This window comes from Durio zibethinus, chromosome 12 (genome assembly GCF_047325235.1).
Source record: "Durio zibethinus cultivar Kanyao isolate XHJ-2024 chromosome 12, ASM4732523v1, whole genome shotgun sequence".
Classification (NCBI taxonomy): Eukaryota; Viridiplantae; Streptophyta; class Magnoliopsida; order Malvales; family Malvaceae; genus Durio; species Durio zibethinus.
In genome coordinates this window covers 4,512,590-4,530,999 of record NC_143173.1, presented here as the reverse complement: position 1 = coordinate 4,530,999, position 18,410 = coordinate 4,512,590, and the positions used below count along the sequence as shown (strand labels likewise).

At 30.9% G+C, this 18,410-nt stretch overlaps 1 protein-coding gene and 1 pseudogene across 2 annotated transcripts; both read left to right on the top strand.

Moving 5' to 3' along the window:
- Positions 1-593: 593 nt before the first annotated feature.
- LOC111296876 (uncharacterized) lies at positions 594-3,971 on the top strand (annotated as a pseudogene). Its single transcript, XR_016346861.1, has 5 exons — positions 594-798; positions 1,273-1,810; positions 1,916-2,167; positions 2,304-3,678; positions 3,760-3,971. The product of XR_016346861.1 is annotated as an uncharacterized LOC111296876 (transcript).
- Positions 3,972-9,310: 5,339 nt separating this feature from the next.
- On the top strand, positions 9,311-10,342 carry LOC111297463 (mitogen-activated protein kinase kinase kinase 20-like). Its single transcript, XM_022892185.2, has one exon. The coding sequence runs from the start codon at positions 9,311-9,313 to the stop codon at positions 10,340-10,342; it is 1,032 nt and encodes a 343-aa protein (XP_022747920.2).
- Positions 10,343-18,410: the final 8,068 nt, after the last annotated feature.

Genomic DNA, 18,410 nt, shown 5'->3' with positions numbered 1-18,410 from the left:
TACATTAATTAACGATGTGGGTTCGATTCCCGCTACCTGCTCAATATTCGAACCCACATCGTTAGCTTGGATAGCTAGAGGTTATGGTCGACGTTGATTCATTATTTTTAACGTCTCTAATTCAAAGCCGAACATAAAATTTTGGTTTCATTTGGCTCCTTTATCAAAGATGGATAAAAAAAAAAGAAATAATTTAAAAAACATAAATAAGTGGGATCATCTCGAATGCATGACTTGCATCTGAGATCATCTCGAATGTATAACTTATATCTATTTATCTTAACTGTAGGTATGACACATCTTGTATTAGAGACTAAACAACTTATTTATCCTGATTATTTCTTATAAAAAAAAATAAAAAATTGTACTTATTGGTATCATTTATTATTATTTTTTTTGGAAAATTAGTTTTATTTCCGGAAATTTTTTGTGGGATTCTTCATTTTTCTAACCAACAATAAAAAATCCACGACCCTAAATTCAAATTTCAAATCCAGCAGCTCCAACGGTCATATCGTCTAGGGTTTTCTCTCAACGTCTCTTTCCTCCTCCTTGACTCTTTTAAATGCCGCATTTCTTCCCTGGTTTTCGCTGCTACAAAACACAACAATCTTTTTCTCAGTAACCAAACAAGAAAAACAAACTATCTCCGTTTGTTTCCTTCTTTTGATCTTTGAAAACAGAATGGATTTCCATAGCCTTACAAGGAAAGAGCTCCAGGCTCTTTGCAAGAGGAACAAAATCCCAGCTAATATTACCAACGTCGCCATGGCTGATGCTCTCAAAGCTCTTGAGATTGTAAGCTTTCTTTTTTTTTTTCCCTTTGTGGCAATTTTTGAACACCCATTATTTTTATTTATCTTGATATTTTGCTGGTTGCGGAGAATAAAAAAAAAAAAAATTGACTGCATTTGAAGCTCATATCTGAACTGCTTCATTTATATGATTGACAATATAAAATATCTCTTATGTGAATCAATTTCTGGAATATTTATGTTTCTGCAGCTTCCAAGAATTTACCCATTGTTGGATTCTTTAATTATTGAAATGGTTCCGTTTGCTTGCCGGGAAAACATAGGAAAACAATAATTTCTTTTCAAAAAAGAAACAATGTTTTTAAGACCCCATTACCTGATAATAATATCATATGAAAACCCCCAGTTTTCTAAAGATCGAGTTCATTGATTTCAAGATTCATAGGAAAAAAAGCTCATTGTCTTGAAAAGACACCAATGCCCTTATAGTAACATTCTTTGTAAATCATTGTATCAGGTTGAAGGACTTGATGAATTCATGAATCAATCTCAATCCCCAGAGAAGACCATGAACAAATCATCACAAGATATCCCCTCTACTGCGACTAGGACATCAACTCGGAGAAAAACTACCAAAGAAGAACCTCAAAGCACACAACCAACAACCCGAACCCGGAGATTGACAAGAAGAACAATGGAATTGGATGAAGAAAACAAGAATGTGAATGTGCCTGAGACTCCTGTTATGGCTACTACTACCAGGAGAAGGGCTCAGAAAACTGAGACTGAAGTTGAGGAGCAGAAGAAGAGTGATCTGCTTGAAACTCCAGCGTTGCAGAGTGGCAGGAGAAGGCCTGGAGTGGGATCTACCAGGAGGAAAGTTGAGGCTCAGAAAGAAGGGTCACTGCAGCAGGGCTATGGCACGAGGCGGTCAGTAAGGTTGTTGGAGAAGTGCATGACCGGGTTGAGTTTGAAGGAGAGTGAAAGAATGGAGCCTGTAAAGATTGATGAAATGCTGGAGGATGAAGTTGAAGAGAACAAGAATGGTCAATTCGGTATGTTCTTTGTTTAATGAATTTGAGATTTCAATTTTCAGATTTTTCATTCACTATCCTATTAGTGAAGTAGGTTTGATGAGTCTGGTAATTAATATATTGCAGAAGCTCCAGCTGAAGTACCTTTGGCTCGAAATTTAATTGTGTCCCTTCAAGATGAAAGGGACTTGAAAGATAATGTTCTGGAAAACAGCAAGTGTTATCACAGTGGAGGAAATGATTGCACAGTGATATCTGAGGCTGGTTCTCACAAATCTGATAATTTGGACACAAAAGATGCATCCCTTGATAAGTCAGATGCTTATTTGGCCAATTTGGCCAAAAGTGCAGACTCTGATGGAACCATAGACATAAAGGGTATAATAGCTATTTTTTTCCCCTCTTTAACATTTTCTGAATTCTGAAATATGCCAACCACTTTGTTCATTTTGTTAAAAATAGTTTCTCTAGCTATTTATGTCCTCTTAAGTAAATGGTGGATGTTGCATTTCAGGATCTGATGATTCTGCTCTCTCTGAAGACTCACATGAGAATGACAACTCAAATGAGGAATCGATAGCTGAGAACAACGGGGGCTCTCATGCTGATGAGACTAAATCAATAAACGCACTGGTTGCTGACGCCTTTGAGGAGTTATCTGAAGAGGCCTTGGATAATTCCTCATCTGCAGAATTTATGGAGCAAATAGAAGTTGTGTCTGTAGAAGAATACGCTGCTAATCATGCTGCACTAGATGTTGAACGCCAAAAGTTAGTTGGCAAAGATTGTGATAGCAATGTTGTTGTGCTGAATGATGATCTAGCCAAACTTCCACAAGCTGAAGAGTATGACGGATGTAAAGTATCTCAAAATGTTTCAGCTCTCCCTGAAGGTCAAATGGATTCCTCAGAAAAAATGGGAAATGAAGAATCTGAGGATGATCCAGATCAAATTGATGATGACACACGATTTGACAACAATTCTTTAGCTGATGAACTACAAGAGGAAATTTCATGTGAACAAAAATGCATTTCTATACCAACAGCTGCCTACAGCTCTGAGGATCCAATGATTAATATGGTGAATGGAGAAGAATTGGTTGATGTAAATGTAGCTGAAGCTGAAATAATCCATGTGGTAGAAAGTTCATTCCACAATGCTCCCCGATGTGTTGTGGGTGATATCCCAATTCACAAGATGCTAGATAATGGTGATGCAGAAGCATTGGTCGATATCTGTGTAAACCCTGTGGAGGAATTTGAAGAGACCACCCAGGAAATCCCTCCAGAGGAGAAGAGTCCCACTGCCGCAAAGCTAATGAGTCCTTGTCCTCCTCTTACCTCAAACTGTGCGATTACAACTTCAATACGTGTTGTGGGTGATATCCCAATTCACAAGATGCTAGATTATGGTGATGCAGAAGCATTGGTTGATATCTGTGTAAACCCTGCGGAGGAATTTGAAGAGACCACCCAGGAAATCCCTCCAGAAGAGAAGAGTCCCAGTGCCGCAAAGCTAATGAGTCCTTGTCCTCCTCTTACCCAAACTGTGCGATTACAACTTCAATACCATTGTCACCATTGACAGCTCAATTTTCTCATGCATCTAGTTTCACACCAAGGAAATCTTCAAGCATGAAACAGACAACAATTCCAAAGGTGATTCAAGTTTCAGATAACAACAATAAGGAGAACATTGACAACAACAGTGTGAAGGAAGTGGTGCCTAACCTGGGAAAGGTGAAGGAAAGCAAGAATATCATTGATGAGGAAACCATGCAGAAATTGGATGGTATGAGTCTAAGGAATCTAAAGAAGCTAACCAAGAAGTTTGACAAACTACAGATCATTGACAATAAGAAGAAAAAAGAAGATAAGAATGACAGTAAGGTGAGGTCCATTTTTACTCTTTATTAATGCTTTGGAATAATGCTTCATTGTAAGTAATTTGGTTTGTTGATTTATGAGCAGCCACTTGGGAAGACCAGACCAGCCTTGCAAACACTGCCACAGAATTGTATGAGCACTGGAGAAGTAGAGAAGCAAAACTGAAACAATTCCAAAGGTGATTCAAGTTTCAGATAACAACAATAAGGAGAACATTGACAACAACAGTGTGAAGGAAGTGGTGCCTAACCTGGGAAAGGTGAAGGAAAGCAAGAATATCATTGATGAGGAAACCATGCAGAAATTGGATGGTATGAGTCTAAGGAATCTAAAGAAGCTAACCAAGAAGTTTGACAAACTACAGATCATTGACAATAAGAAGAAAAAAGAAGATAAGAATGACAGTAAGGTGAGGTCCATTTTTACTCTTTATTAATGCTTTGGAATAATGCTTCATTGTAAGTAATTTGGTTTGTTGATTTATGAGCAGCCACTTGGGAAGACCAGACCAGCCTTGCAAACACTGCCACAGAATTGTATGAGCACTGGAGAAGTAGAGAAGCAAAACTGAAACAAGTATAGAAAGAAAAGCGTGAGACCACTACATCGATAAAATGGATTCATTCAAACCTTGGTTTGTTGATTCCCTTGCCGGTAATTCTAGCACAGCTACCAGAGATTGTTTTGATGGCTGTTTTTGAATTTTACAATAATGTTCTTTCATCCATTATTTTGCCAAGTCAAAGATGTCAGAGAGACCAATTTTGCATATCAACATTATGTCATTATATTACCTTTAAGACAAATCTCTGTTTCTCTCGCTTATCTCGCTCCCTTTATCCCAGACTTTTTCTTTTCGTGAGAGACTATACCAGACACTTTTCCAAGGTTTTTTCGTTTTGCCAGCAAAAAGATTGAAAGCATGTAGAAAACATACACCTCAATTACATTTATACCAAGGGTTTAAGGGGTTACTGCTAAAAAATGCTTAGTCAAACGGGCTCAAAAGAACCATTCAAGGCAATCTAGGTGAAGCCATTCAAGGAAATCTAGGTGAAGTCTAAATCTCGGTTCCTTTTCTTATCTCTATCTCTCTGCACTGTTTTAGATTTTGAACCAGTCCTAGATCAATCTCTTTTAACACTAGAAGAGTCATATCAAAAGCTAACCAAATCCAAACCAAAGCAACTGCTTAGTTTCAATTGTAACCCTATATCACTGCTCACAGTACCACAACAGTCTCCAAACAAGCTAGCTACCCTCCATTTTTATAAAGGTAGAATGAATCTACAATATGCGAACTTGCTATATTTACGGTGCCCTCTCTTCAGATTTTTTTATCAATCCATTCATGGTAAATGCAAGTTGGAGTAATGGATTAATGGCACAAAAACCAAGTCATACAGCCATGTGGCACCCAGCAGATATGTGATTTAAAACCCAATACCTGTAACCCTTTCTCTTATTTTATTTTTAGATTGCGGCTTCTTTTGTACCAAAAAATGAGTTTCAGGAAAGATTAATCACCAATAGCACTACAAAGATATTAGAATAATCTCTCTCCCTAAAACCAAAAATATGACCTTGCCTCCAATTTATATTAGAAAAACACTACAAAGAGGCCATCTTCTCACCATCATAATAATCTCTCATGTGAATACTCATTCAACCATACAACAGAGTAGACATAAGAAAAAAAAAAAAGAAAGTATATTTCACCAGACTCTTCTCATTATCATAATCTCTCTTGTGAATGCTCATTCAACCATACAAAAACAGAGTAGACATAAGACATAAGAATTTAATTGAATATGGTCCACCAAAGATTTTAAAAATAACATTTAAATTTTTTTTTTTATAAATTATATAAAAAAACACTGAAAAAAAATGTATGGCTAGTGTTGTTTCCATAAGAAGTTAAACTGTGCTTGATTTACTTATATTGTAAAAGAGCTGTTAAGAATATTTCAACATAAGAATATTGTTAGCTTTAAAAAAAATGTTAGCTTTAAAAATATATATATTTTTTCTAAAATGTGTTTATTTCATTAAAATTCTGTTTCAACACCATCTTCACTGCCTTTTATTGATAATATGTGAGGAAATTGTATTTAATTTATATACAGGTATTGAGATCCATAAGATCTGATTATAAGTATTAACTTTAAATATATCCTCTATAAGTATTAAGTTTAAATACAGGTTTTATAAGTATTTAGGTTTTATAATAACATAATATGCATACTTACAACAAAATAAAAGGAGAATATACTGAAATAAATACTAAACAATGGATGAAATTTTACAGGGAAGAAAAATAACTCTAGTTGTATAATCCAAAATATTATAATTTTTCATAATTAAAATAAAAAAATATTTATAAAAGCTTTCTTTAATGAAATAAGATAATTCCAAGTATTATCATCATATAACCTTATTTATTAAAAAACTTTAATTCCAAATGATACAATCTTATTACTCAATTTATAAAAGGTTTTTAATAAGATAATTTCAACTGTTGCAACCATATAAATGTTAAAAAAAAAAAAATCAAAACACTTTTAGAATATGTCTAAAGCATCACAACTTCCATAAAAGAACTCTAGAAGTTTTAAAATATGTACGCTTTTTGGTAATAAAATATTTACAATTTAAACATTAAGAGTAAATGTGTAAATGATATATTAATACTCGTAAATTATTTAGATTTAATTCAAATAAAATTCAAATTTGATTCAATCATTGGTAAGTCGAATTCGAGCAGTTTAACTTATCGAGTAAGCTGAGTTTAAGTTTTTTAATATTCGATTCAAATAATTTACAAATCTAATCAAGCTTTTACATTTAATATTTTTTTATTAAAAAATTATTATTTTATCTTTATATATATATGAATTCGAGTTTGAATATAAATAATTGAGTTTTAAATTGAGCATAGTAATCGAGTTTATTTTTAATTTGATAAATAAGCATAATCAAATGAGTTCGAGTAATTGGACTTTTATCTCAAGTTAAATTCGATCTTAAAATATAAAACTTGATGAGCTTAAGTCAAATTTTGAGCAATGAATTTCAAGTCAAGCTTGAGTTTCTCATTTTATCGATTTGATTACACCTTCATGTAAAATTAAGTGTATGGTTAAATTAAAAAAAAAATTAATCAAGAACAGTAAAAAGTAAAAAATGAATTAAATAGAGGAAAGCAAACAATATAAAATCAACCAAATAGAATTTACAGTTTTGATGTAATGTAATTTTTATGTTTATAATCAGTACATTATATTGAAGATGTTCCAAGAGTTTTTACAGCTCAATTTTCAGCCAAATGGGATAGGATATTAACGTTGATTGGAGGGGTAATTTTGGTAGTGAATATATTTATTAAGGTTAAATTTAATTTTTGATTCTTAAGTTTAGGGTTAATTAGTCATGATACTTTTATTTTTAAAATTTTTTTACTTCGCTGACAGCTAAAACTTTTTTGTTTGGTACTTATGGTGAAAAAAATTAAAAGAACAGGAAGAGGAAAGAGTTAAACCTTCTAGGTAAGGGTGTAAATAAATTAAACATTAATGAACGAATTTATTTTCATAATTTGTTATTTTATTTTTAAGAAAATAAAGTAAGGTATACTCGTAAATTATTTGGATTTGACTCGAATAAAATTCAAATTTAACTCAATTATTATCAAGTTAAGTTTGAGCAACTTGACTTATGGAGCAAGCAGAATTCGAATTTTTTAACGTTCGATTTGAGTAATTAATAGGCTTAATCAAAATTTCATATTTTAATATACCTTTTAATTATTTTAATTAAAAAACTACTATTTTATCTTTATATATATGAATTTGAATTTGAGTTTGAGTTTGAACGTAAATAATCGAGTTTGATGTTGAATATGGTAATTGAGTTCTTTTATTTTTTAATTTGATAAACGAACTTGATCGAATAAGTTCGAGTAGTTTGACTTTTATATTAAATTATGATTTTAAAATTTACAACTCGATCGAGTTTGAGTTGAGTTTTAAGTAGTAAATTTTGAGTTAGGTTCAAGTTTATCATTTTATTGACTTGATTTGATTGGATTACATTCTTATGTAAGATTAAGTGCATGGTTAATTTTAAAAAAATAGAGAGAAAAGCAAAAGATAAAAAATAAATTAAATAGAGAAAAGCAAACAATATAAAATCCACCTAATAGAATTTAGAGTTTCGATGTAATGCGATTTTTATGTTGATAATACATTATATTAAAGCTATTCCAAGGAATTTTAGAACTCAATTTTCAGTCGGATGGAATAGGATATTAACGTTAATTTGAGAGGTAATTTTGGTAGTGGTTATATTTATTAAGGTTAAATTTGATTTTTGGTTAATAAGTTTGGAGTTAATTAAGTCATGATACATTTTTTTTTTTTTTAAATTTACTTTGCTAACAGCTAAAACTTTTTTGGTTGGCATTTATGTTAAAAAAAATTAAAAGAATAGGGAGAGGAAAGAGTTTAACTTTTTATGTAAGAGTCTAAACAAATCAAATATAAATGAATGGAGATATGTCCTTAATTTGTTATTTTATTTTTAGAGTTGTTTGAGTTTATTTCATATTTGATAAAAAAATTATTCTATTTGTTTGAACTTAATTTGTTTAAATAATAAGATGTTCGTATTTAATTTATGTTTGGCTTGATTAAATTAACTGAATTCGTGTAATATAAAAAAAATGCATTCAATAATATGTGAAGCATTGCTATAATTTATAGGTTTGTTAAGGAATACTTGGGGTACTCATTAAGATTATTATATTAAAAAAAATTTTAATATTTCTTTTCAATGCATTGAAACTTTCACATAAATTATCTATACTAAACTAGATTAAAAGAATACCCTAAGGATTTTTATGTGACACTTATTCAATATTGGTAAATTATCATTGTACCTTTATTCTTCAATTTTATTTTTAATTATTTTACTTTATTTGTTTGTTTATTTTATTTTTATTTAATTATTTAATTTGTTATTTATTTAAATTTAAAAATCAGGATAGATTTTGATTAGTAAAAAAAAAAAAAATTTAAATTGAAAAAATGTATTAAAATTTTGAAAATAAATAAAAATTTATTCCAATGATGAAATTTTTAATAATCACAAACAATTGAATTTCTAAAAAAATTTTATATGAGATGTTTTTTAAAATTTTACCCAAATTATGGAAACTTTTAGAAAAAATTTTGCAATGATAATTGATATTAATTTTTCAGCAAAAAATAAAACGTATTAAAATTTTGAAAAAAAAAAAAACTATTTCAAAGATGATAAAATTTTGAAAATAAATAACAAATATTGCAAAAAAAAAAATCATAGAAATATAGTTTTCTTGTTGTCTAAGATATATAATTATGTGTACAACTAAATAGAAGAAGATGATTGATAATTAAAATAAGTCACAATCAAGATCTAACCATCTAAGGGTATATTTGTAATATATTTCAACGGAATTATTTCTACTTCTGTTGCAAGAAATCAAATCCTTTGGCAGAGGAACTAGTAAACCGACTTAATAACTTCTATATGTATTGAAGTTCAAAGTTTCCTAAATTCTAATAGCAGCTTTAGTTTTTTAAGTTGAGAAAAAAAAATGGAGGTGAAAGGAGTGGGGGTTAAGGTTCTTGGGAGAGGATCGTATGGGGCTGTACATTTGGTCCAAACGATAGGTCATGTTCCTCAGTTTTTTGCTGTGAAATCTGCTGATGAGACAATGTCGTCGTCTTTACGAAAGGAATATCAAATCCTTCAACAGTTTATCGGTTGCCCCAGCATTGTTCGGTGCTTTGGTGCTTTCACAAGCGTTCGACGGGGTGGTCAAGGAAACGTTTTCAACCTGTTTCTTGAATATGCTTCAGGAGGCAGTCTGTTGGATTTGATGAAAGAGTATGGAGGTAAAATACCTGAACGAGATGTTAAGTGCTATGCAAGGATGATACTGGAAGGGCTGGTCGACATTCACAAGAAAGGATACATTCATTCTGATCTTAAACCAGGTAACATTCTGGTTTTTCCTCCTCAAGATAGTATTGGCTTGAATACTTTAAAGATTGCGGATTTTGGGTTAGTTAAACAATACGGTGTAGAAGATAAAAGAATTTGGGAATATGGGTTTCGAGGCACAGCAATTTATATGTCTCCTGAATCTGTCATTGGAGAAGTTACTGGAGCATTGGATATATGGTCACTCGGCTGCATCATCGTTGAGATGATTACAGGGAATTTGCCATGGGTTTTTCGTAACTTGAAGGATTTGAGAGACAAGCTTTTGAGGGGAGAAACACCCCAAATCCCAGAAAACATGTCGAGTATGGGGAAGAATTTCTTAATGAAGTGTTTTGCTAGGGACCCAAACCAGAGGTGGACAGCTAGAAAGCTGTTAAGCCACCGTTATCTTCTCCCAGAGCACACCATATTTCCAGTTGCAAGAGGTTACAACTCAATCCTTTCTTCAACAAATTTTCAAGAGAAGAAACTATTCCAATCTCCCAAAGGTTTCTTGAGCTATAACTTATTCCCACCTGCTGGACGAAGAGATTTTCTTGAGGACGTAAGGGTGCAGTTAATGAAGACCAGTCAGTGTCAGCGCCAAGAGGAAAGAAGACTTGTGAAGTTGGGCGTGTAGTGCGAAAGGTTTCAAAGCCATAACGAACGTAAGACCACAAAGTTGAGGCTACCATGGAAAAAAAAATATTTTTTGTTTATTTTTCTAGCTTTTTCTTGGATTTAAGTTTGGAAAAAAAATTTAATGATCTCTTTTTCTTCTAATAATTCGATACAAGTTTCTAACCTATGAAAAGTTTTTGACATATGTAGTACTTTCTTTATTATTTGGAGCACTTTAATTTCCTAATCTAAATGAGTTATCATGGAAATTAAGGTGGGGTGCATATTGTTAAACCCTTAGTACAAAGTTGTTGTTTTTTTTTTTTTTTCCTTAAAATAATTCTCTTGATTTTGATAAGTGATATATTTTCAAGATATAATTTCATGTAAAAACCCAATTTCAATATGGGTGCTAAATACAAATTACGATTAAATCATTAAATTTCTTCGATCTGATTTATAGGGGCCAAATAATCTAAAAATTTTAAACTTTCACTTTTTTTTTCAAAATTTCACAAAAAGTTGCTTCTTCGAGATGCTTAATGAAAAAACATGGATGGGCACAATACATGGATTTTGTTTTGGTAACAAATTGAATGAAACTAATGTTTTAGATACATCCACGCTATAACTGTTCAAATAGAATCTTATTGATTCTATTTTTTTATAATACATAATATTACAAATTTTTAAATTTGATTTATATGATTTTTTTAATCGATCTGATTTAAATTAAAGTCTATCAATTCAATATGATTTGATTTGATTAATTGGTTTTTATTTCAAAATAATTATTTTATTTTTAAAAATTTAAAAAATATATAAATTAACAAAAATATATAATTTTATTTGATTCGAATACTTTTTATTTTTTAATTTGAAATCCGTTCTGAACTTAATAAAAGTATTTAATATATAAACTTAAATCAAGTCGAATAAAAAATTAATTCAAATCAAATCAAATCAAACATTATAATTTCATAACAATTTTTTCGATTTTTTTACTCAATCCCTACCTATATGTTTTAAGTCTAAACAAGCTTTTAATCGTATTTTCTTTTGTTTTTTAAGATTTAATAATATCCAAATTATGTTGTTTAAAATATATAGATATTTTGACATGGAGATTATGATGCAGTAGATTATCTTTTAAGCATGAAAAAATAGAAATTATACTGTCTTTCCACTAAATCTAAACTATAAAATCTAACTATTGAAACCTCTTTCATAAATATATATATATATATATATATAAAGCAAATAATTCATCTTCTCATTTTCCAATGAAATGAAATTACATAATTAAATCATTCACCAAAGTATCTGAACGTGTAATGGTAAAGGGCAGAGTGAGCGAGTGATAATTTTGCCTGCAGAGGTGTACTTGTAAAATAACATGGCGAGAGAGCAAAACAGGCTTAAGTGGGAATAAGATTTACAATGAAATATTAAATAACATGGAGTTGATTCAACGCAATTGATTACAAAGTAAAGAGGATAAATGTCTCTCTATATATGCTTGTGGTAACATCTACTTTATATACACCATCACCTAGAAGGTAGCTCTGTTGGTTGACCACTCAAGGAAGGATTTGATGAACTAGAAGGAAGGGATCCATTATTTTGAGAGGGTTTAGCACCCCATTTCAATTCTACATCAGAGGGTTCCACCACATGTACCGCTCCATCGCTCATGCCTAGCGCAATCTGGTTAGGCTCGGTTGGATGAGCAGCTATGACCACTGCATACGCGCTGTTGCTGCTGCAGAAAGTTTTTGTCAATGAAAGTGAAGTTTTACTGCCTTTTACGGTTGTATGCCGAAATATTTAAATTTCCGTGTAAAACTATCAAATGTTCATCCCTCTCACCTGACTAAGAAAGAAGGTATGTAAGCAGAAGGTGCTATTCGACATCTCACCCTCAAGTTATCCGAATAAAAAACTCCAACAGCACCATCACAAAATCCAGTATAAACCAGTGAGCCATCACAGGAATATATTGCACTTGAAATGGGAGCATTGAGTGAATCTTTTGGGGACCACTGCAAGAATGAGAGACAGCAAAACTGATTATAAAATCATACCATTTGAACAATTCTAAAACTAGATATCCAAAAAAAATCCAATCAAAAGAAAAACAAACTAAGAAACAAAAAAACAAATATAATAATTTAACTTGCTGTAACCAGCGTAGTAGTTAAAACTCGATCAAGATTACCAACAGTTAGTTGGCTCAAGTGACAATGAGTGTGCTCCTCTCCTTGTTGCCTCAGTTCAAATCCACTGTAAGTCTATGAGAAAGTAAATTCACATGAATTCACTAAGCCTGACATAGATTCAGCTTTGCTTGGACCGAAAAAGGGGATGTACTGGGTGAAACCCAAGAACCCCTTATTGCTAAATCAAAAAAAATCTCATTCAAGGTCCTACAAAGTCTTCCTTCAACCACTGCACCGTAATGCCAGGAATCATTTGATAGTGAACACAAAGCCAAGTTTCTGATCTATTGCCCCAAAGTTTTATATAGCTCACCACCAAAAAAAAAAGATATCCTCCACCATCAACAATTCAAGAGCAGTTTTGATAGTGAACAAAAGTTTTAATCAATCAAACTAAGATTGAATTTGTTCACGTATTTAAAACTTAATAACATTTAGAGTAGGATTTTAAATGAGAAATATGATGTAAGGATCCTTTCTGTTAATCAACCAACCGAAACAAATCAACAATTGCTAAAGAGGCCCAAACTAAATACAGGTTCACTACAAAGCCTACTTAATTGATGCAGGAGAACACCGCCTAAAACTATCAGAGTTGCCTAGTTCAAAACTTGACGTGTTATATCATATTGCAAACAGGCAACAATTTTATGATTTCAAATTCAATATTAACTAAGCTGAAGCATTTGTATTCTTATATACTCATTTTTAAGTTTGATAGACATAAGTCTACAGAAAATTTATTCTAGGTCCAGGATATTGGCATTTGGCAGTGTTTTCATGGATTTGGCGACCAGTATATCAGTATCATTTGACCGGCTATTGCAGTAAAGGTACCACGGCATGGAGCACAAACCAAGTAGGGAATTTCAAGTCAGATAGGTCCCAATAACAGTAATAACCAATGTTTGCCTTACCTTAACCCCACATTAGTCATGCCATAAAAGAGTTCCCAAAAGATAATAATAATATCAATAATAATAATGAGAAACTACAAAACAATACAAGGTAGACAACTTACAGAGCGCAAACATTCAAGCTTGCTGTCATAGATGGCTATTTGGCTTTCATGGACAACCAATAGATGAGTTTGGTCATTGTAAAACTGGACTTTGGTTTCTCCTACTAGTGGAGATTGACGACCAGCTGGTGCCTGTATGAAACTCGATTTCTTTTTCTCCCATCCATCTATGCTCCAAAAATACAACTGCAAGGGAAAATAAAGTCATAGTGAGCAAATTATTTTGTTAAATTGTGTATAGGAAATTATTAAATTGACATCGTCATTGTTAGCATGCCTTGCCTGCTTTTTTTTTTTTAATGCAATTCATCAATTACCCAATTGACTTATTGTTTTAAGTTAAAATTGTTTCAATTCAGTAAAACAGTTAAAGACGCTCAATACAAGTATAACATACTACGTCTACTAAAGGTTGCATCATACTATATTCGTTCAATCAATATTCAATAACTAACCTGCGCATCAGCCCCTGAAGACACCACAGAATTTAAAGTTTGGAAAAAAGCAAGTCCTGTTATCCGATTCTGGTGGCCCTTGAGTTTGGTTTTGACAGCAAAAACCTAAATCATTATTAGTCATGAAAAAAAAAAATTGATAAAATCTCCAAAAACTAAAAATTAAAAAGAGATAAAACATATGAAATTATTCCATTTAAAAATTAAAAAAAAAAGTAATATTGAAAATGAATAATAAATAGAGTATGAACATGCATATAAAAAGTAAATAAAAGAGAAAGAAAATCTACTGACAAACATGATAAAGAAAAAAGTTTATGAATATAAAAACATGTAACTTGGTGATCAATGAATAAAACAGTTTATGAACATAATATTGAAAATGAATAAATAAATAGAATTTAATTTGGTGGATTAGATATTGAAATAATTAAGAAGTCTCATCTTAACCCTTCTCTGAAGTATGAATATTTCTCCATTTCTTTGAAAACAATTATTCTTATTCAATATTTTATGTAACTCCCATTTTGGAGACATATGTATAGGAGCTTTCATAACTTATGTTGGGAGACTTTTAGAGATTTTGGCAAATTTTATTTAATTCTCTCTACAATTTTCTTTTCTTAAATCCTTTTCCAGCTTTATCACTTACCAACACTTTCCGCTGCACTCAATATTTCAAAGTCTCTTTCAATCCTCCTTTCTGCGGTCTCCATACACATCATGTTTTACATTTTTGCTACGCTTCCTCACTTCAACAAAGAACTCTTCTGCAAATATGTTTTCCAAACTCGTTATTCAGCTTCAAAACGACAACGTAAAATTTGAATACAGTCTAGTGGTGGAGGTATCACTTAATTAGGGGAATTTTAATATTATCATCACCGGAACTAGATAGAATGTTGCCCGATACAAAAAGTTTTTAATTGAACAAACATTATAAAATCATTTTAATAGCAACGTTTTCCCGCTAGCTTGAGATAGAAGTTTTCCCCCCTGATGCATGCAAAGGATCAGATTTTTCATTTGATGCAAGTACTATTTAGAACTGGAACATAATTAGTTGTTTGCTATTAATTGAAGCTGTAAAAGAGATGATATATGCACATTTGACAGCACATGAATTTATGTCAATTTTGGAACTTGAGAAAAAAATGTAAATGAATGACACAGGAATTAAGAATTGTACTTTACTTTTTTTTAATTATTTTTCCTCTTCTAGCATTGAATTCTAAGCATAAATGAATTCTTTACTGGTTTGCATATTTAGTCTGTTGTTACACTTACATCTGTTTCTTGCATAAAGGGCCAGAGGTAGGAACTTTCTCTTGTGGGGGCATAAGTAACTACTGAAACTGATAATTTAAAAGGGAACTAGTTAAGTCAATATAGGAGGAATAATGGAGTACTGGCTCATCTATTCATTGTACTCTTACAGAAACACATGCACGTGGATAATAAAAGCACATGTATCATATACATTTAAAAATTGGGTTGTTAATATATTTGATATATGCATTGTTTTGTATCGTTTTCTGCTTAATTTAGTATTGAGAAATTAGGTCAGATTTAAATGTAGCTATCTAAGATATAGTAAGATGCGTACGTTCTTATGTTTATGCACTAGGCATAAGTGTTACATATGCATTAACTTGGTGCATTCAGACTTAATTTTTCTATATTTTTGGTCGAATTTTTAGAATTTTCTTTGTCCATAATTGAGGGTTAGAAATCTTTAATTGCTGGTTGTGAGGCTGCTGTATACTAACTCTTGTCTTGCTGTTTTGGTCTTTGCTTCAAATGCTGTTCACAAGCTTTGGAAACGGCAACGTAGTGAAAGGAGTCCATTAGGCAAGGTTTCCCTTGTGTCTTTAAATGAGAAAATCTGTATCTCTTAATTATTAACTTATATTTTCTAATATTTTTCCATCTGTAATCCTTCAGGCAACTGCATATGTTGCACCACAATTGTGGCAGCCGCCCAGTGGTACACTTATGACAAATGATAGAAGTGACACTAAACCTGCGGAAGAGTCTGCTGCATGCATTGCATTGTCTAAAATGATTCTTATGTTATGTCCGCATCGGGAGGGAAGGTGTCTTTGTTCAACATGATGACATTCAAGGTCTTAAATGACAATTTTCGCTTGTTTCCTGAACTGTTCACCATTTTATTTGTGCTCGTTGAAGTTATCCACATTACTCACCTGGGTTAATTCTTAACAGGTGATGACCTCCTTTATGTCCCCTCCTCCAGCAACCAGATTCTTAGCATTTTCATCCCCAAGATAATAATATTATTGCCATTGGCAAGGAAGATTCCACGGTTCAAATTTATAATGTCAGAGTTAATGAGGTGAAGCATATTTTTCTAGCTTCAATTAGTAATAGAAACTATTTTGGTTTATATCAGGTCAGTTAGGACAACTTAGTTGAAGTAGGAGAATGCTAGTTTCTTGCCTTTTATCACGCCAACTATTTTCTTAGAATTTATTACAAAATTCAAGCACCATTTTATCATTGAATGGCTTGATGGTCTAGCTTATCACCATTTGGCATTATTTAGTGTGTCAATTTTTTATATGCATCGTAATGACCATGATTGCAAGTTTACTTGGAATGCTAGAATCATTATGACACATGGTTGGCTACTTCTTGTTTACCTCCGCTCCCCTACCTATACAAAGAACGCAAGAAAGAAAATTAAAAAAAAAAAAAAGTTGTGATAAAAGGGATTAGAATCATTTGATTATTAAGAGGACCAGGAAAAGTCTTATACTGGCCTTTCTTTTGAAATGGAAAGGCTAACATATTCTTTGACAAGCTAAAACTGATTCTAGCATCTGCTTCATAATAATGTTAAGCTTTTGGCATGGCATTTGGCTCTAGAAGCATGGATGTGAATAAGGTAAGATTTTCTTAGTTAGGTTTGGAGTTAGTTAGAATTTGGCTCAACCTTTCGCTCTCCTATTTACCTTTGATTTATAGTTTTATCCGTGTTTAACATTTAATATATGATTTCAATCCCATTCGCTTAAAAATACAAATTCAATTTGAAAAACTTCGATATTTGTAAATATAATGTAAAGATGGTCAACACCTAATCAAAAGTTTACTATTGTTATTGTAAGTTTTAAATGTCTTGCACCAAAGTAAGGGACAACACCAAGCAAAAGTTTTTATAAAAGATTGATTTTAAGTAGAATAAATTTTTATGGCTTGGAATCAAACATTATTTAATTTTGTATAAATATCACTATTAAATGAGATACAATGCAAAGCATTTTTCTTTATATAAGATAGGTACATATTGATATACAATATTTTTATTTTTCCATTATTTTACATTAGTTTTTTTTTATTTTTTTATATAAAATTAGTTATATTATATATATAATTAAGTTATATATACATATATATATATATGTATAATTACATATCCGTGCATCGGGTTTAAAACTAATATTAATTTTTTTTTCATGTAACTTTTACAATTTTTTTAATTTTAAATCAAAATTATTAAAATTTAAAATATTATTTTGATTCAAATGAATTATAAATTTAATTTTAATCTAAAAATAAAAAAGAACACAAAAATTAAATTGATATAAACTAATTCCTTGTATAAATATATATAATCTGTCCTATATATTCACAGTATATCCACCAACTATAATTTTTTTTTAATTACTTTTGTACTGCAATATTTTAACATTTTGTTAAATTTATGTATTAAATAAATTTGAAGAAATTTTATTTTGAATTATTTTTCTATTTTAATGCATTATTCATTAAAAAAAAAAACTGAAGTGAAAATTAATTAATTTACAAGATAACCAAGTAATGCATGATTATTTCTTTTCAATTTATTTTTCTTGGATTTAAGTTTTTCTCTTTGACGTTTTATTAATGTAGTAATCTCTTTGTCTTATAATAATTCTATATATCTTTCAAACCTATGAAAATTTATTGACATATATAGTACTTTCTTTATTATTTGGAGCACTTTAATTTTCTAATCTAAATGAGTTATCATGGAAATTAAGGGAGGGTGCATATTGTTAAACCCTTACTACAAAGTTTGTTTTTCCTTTTTCTAAAAATAATTCCCTTGATTTTGGTGAGATATATTTTTAGGATATAATTTTATGTAAAAAACCCAATTCTATATGAGTTGCCAAATACAAGTTACAACAAAAAATATTAAAAATTGTTTAAGGCGTTTTTGATAATACCTTTCAAAAAATTGAAAGATATTATTTAAGGCATTTTCCTCTTTAAACAAATATTAGAGATTATTTAAGGCATTTTTGACCAAAAATACCTTAAATAATCTTTCTTAAAAAATATTAGAGATTATTTAAAGCATTTTTGATAAAAAAATACCTTAAA

Excerpts from the sequence above, each read along its gene's own strand:
- LOC111297463 (XM_022892185.2), top strand. The coding sequence starts at position 9,311 with ATGGAGGTGAAAGGAGTGGGGGTTAAGGTTCTTGGGAGAGGATCGTAT.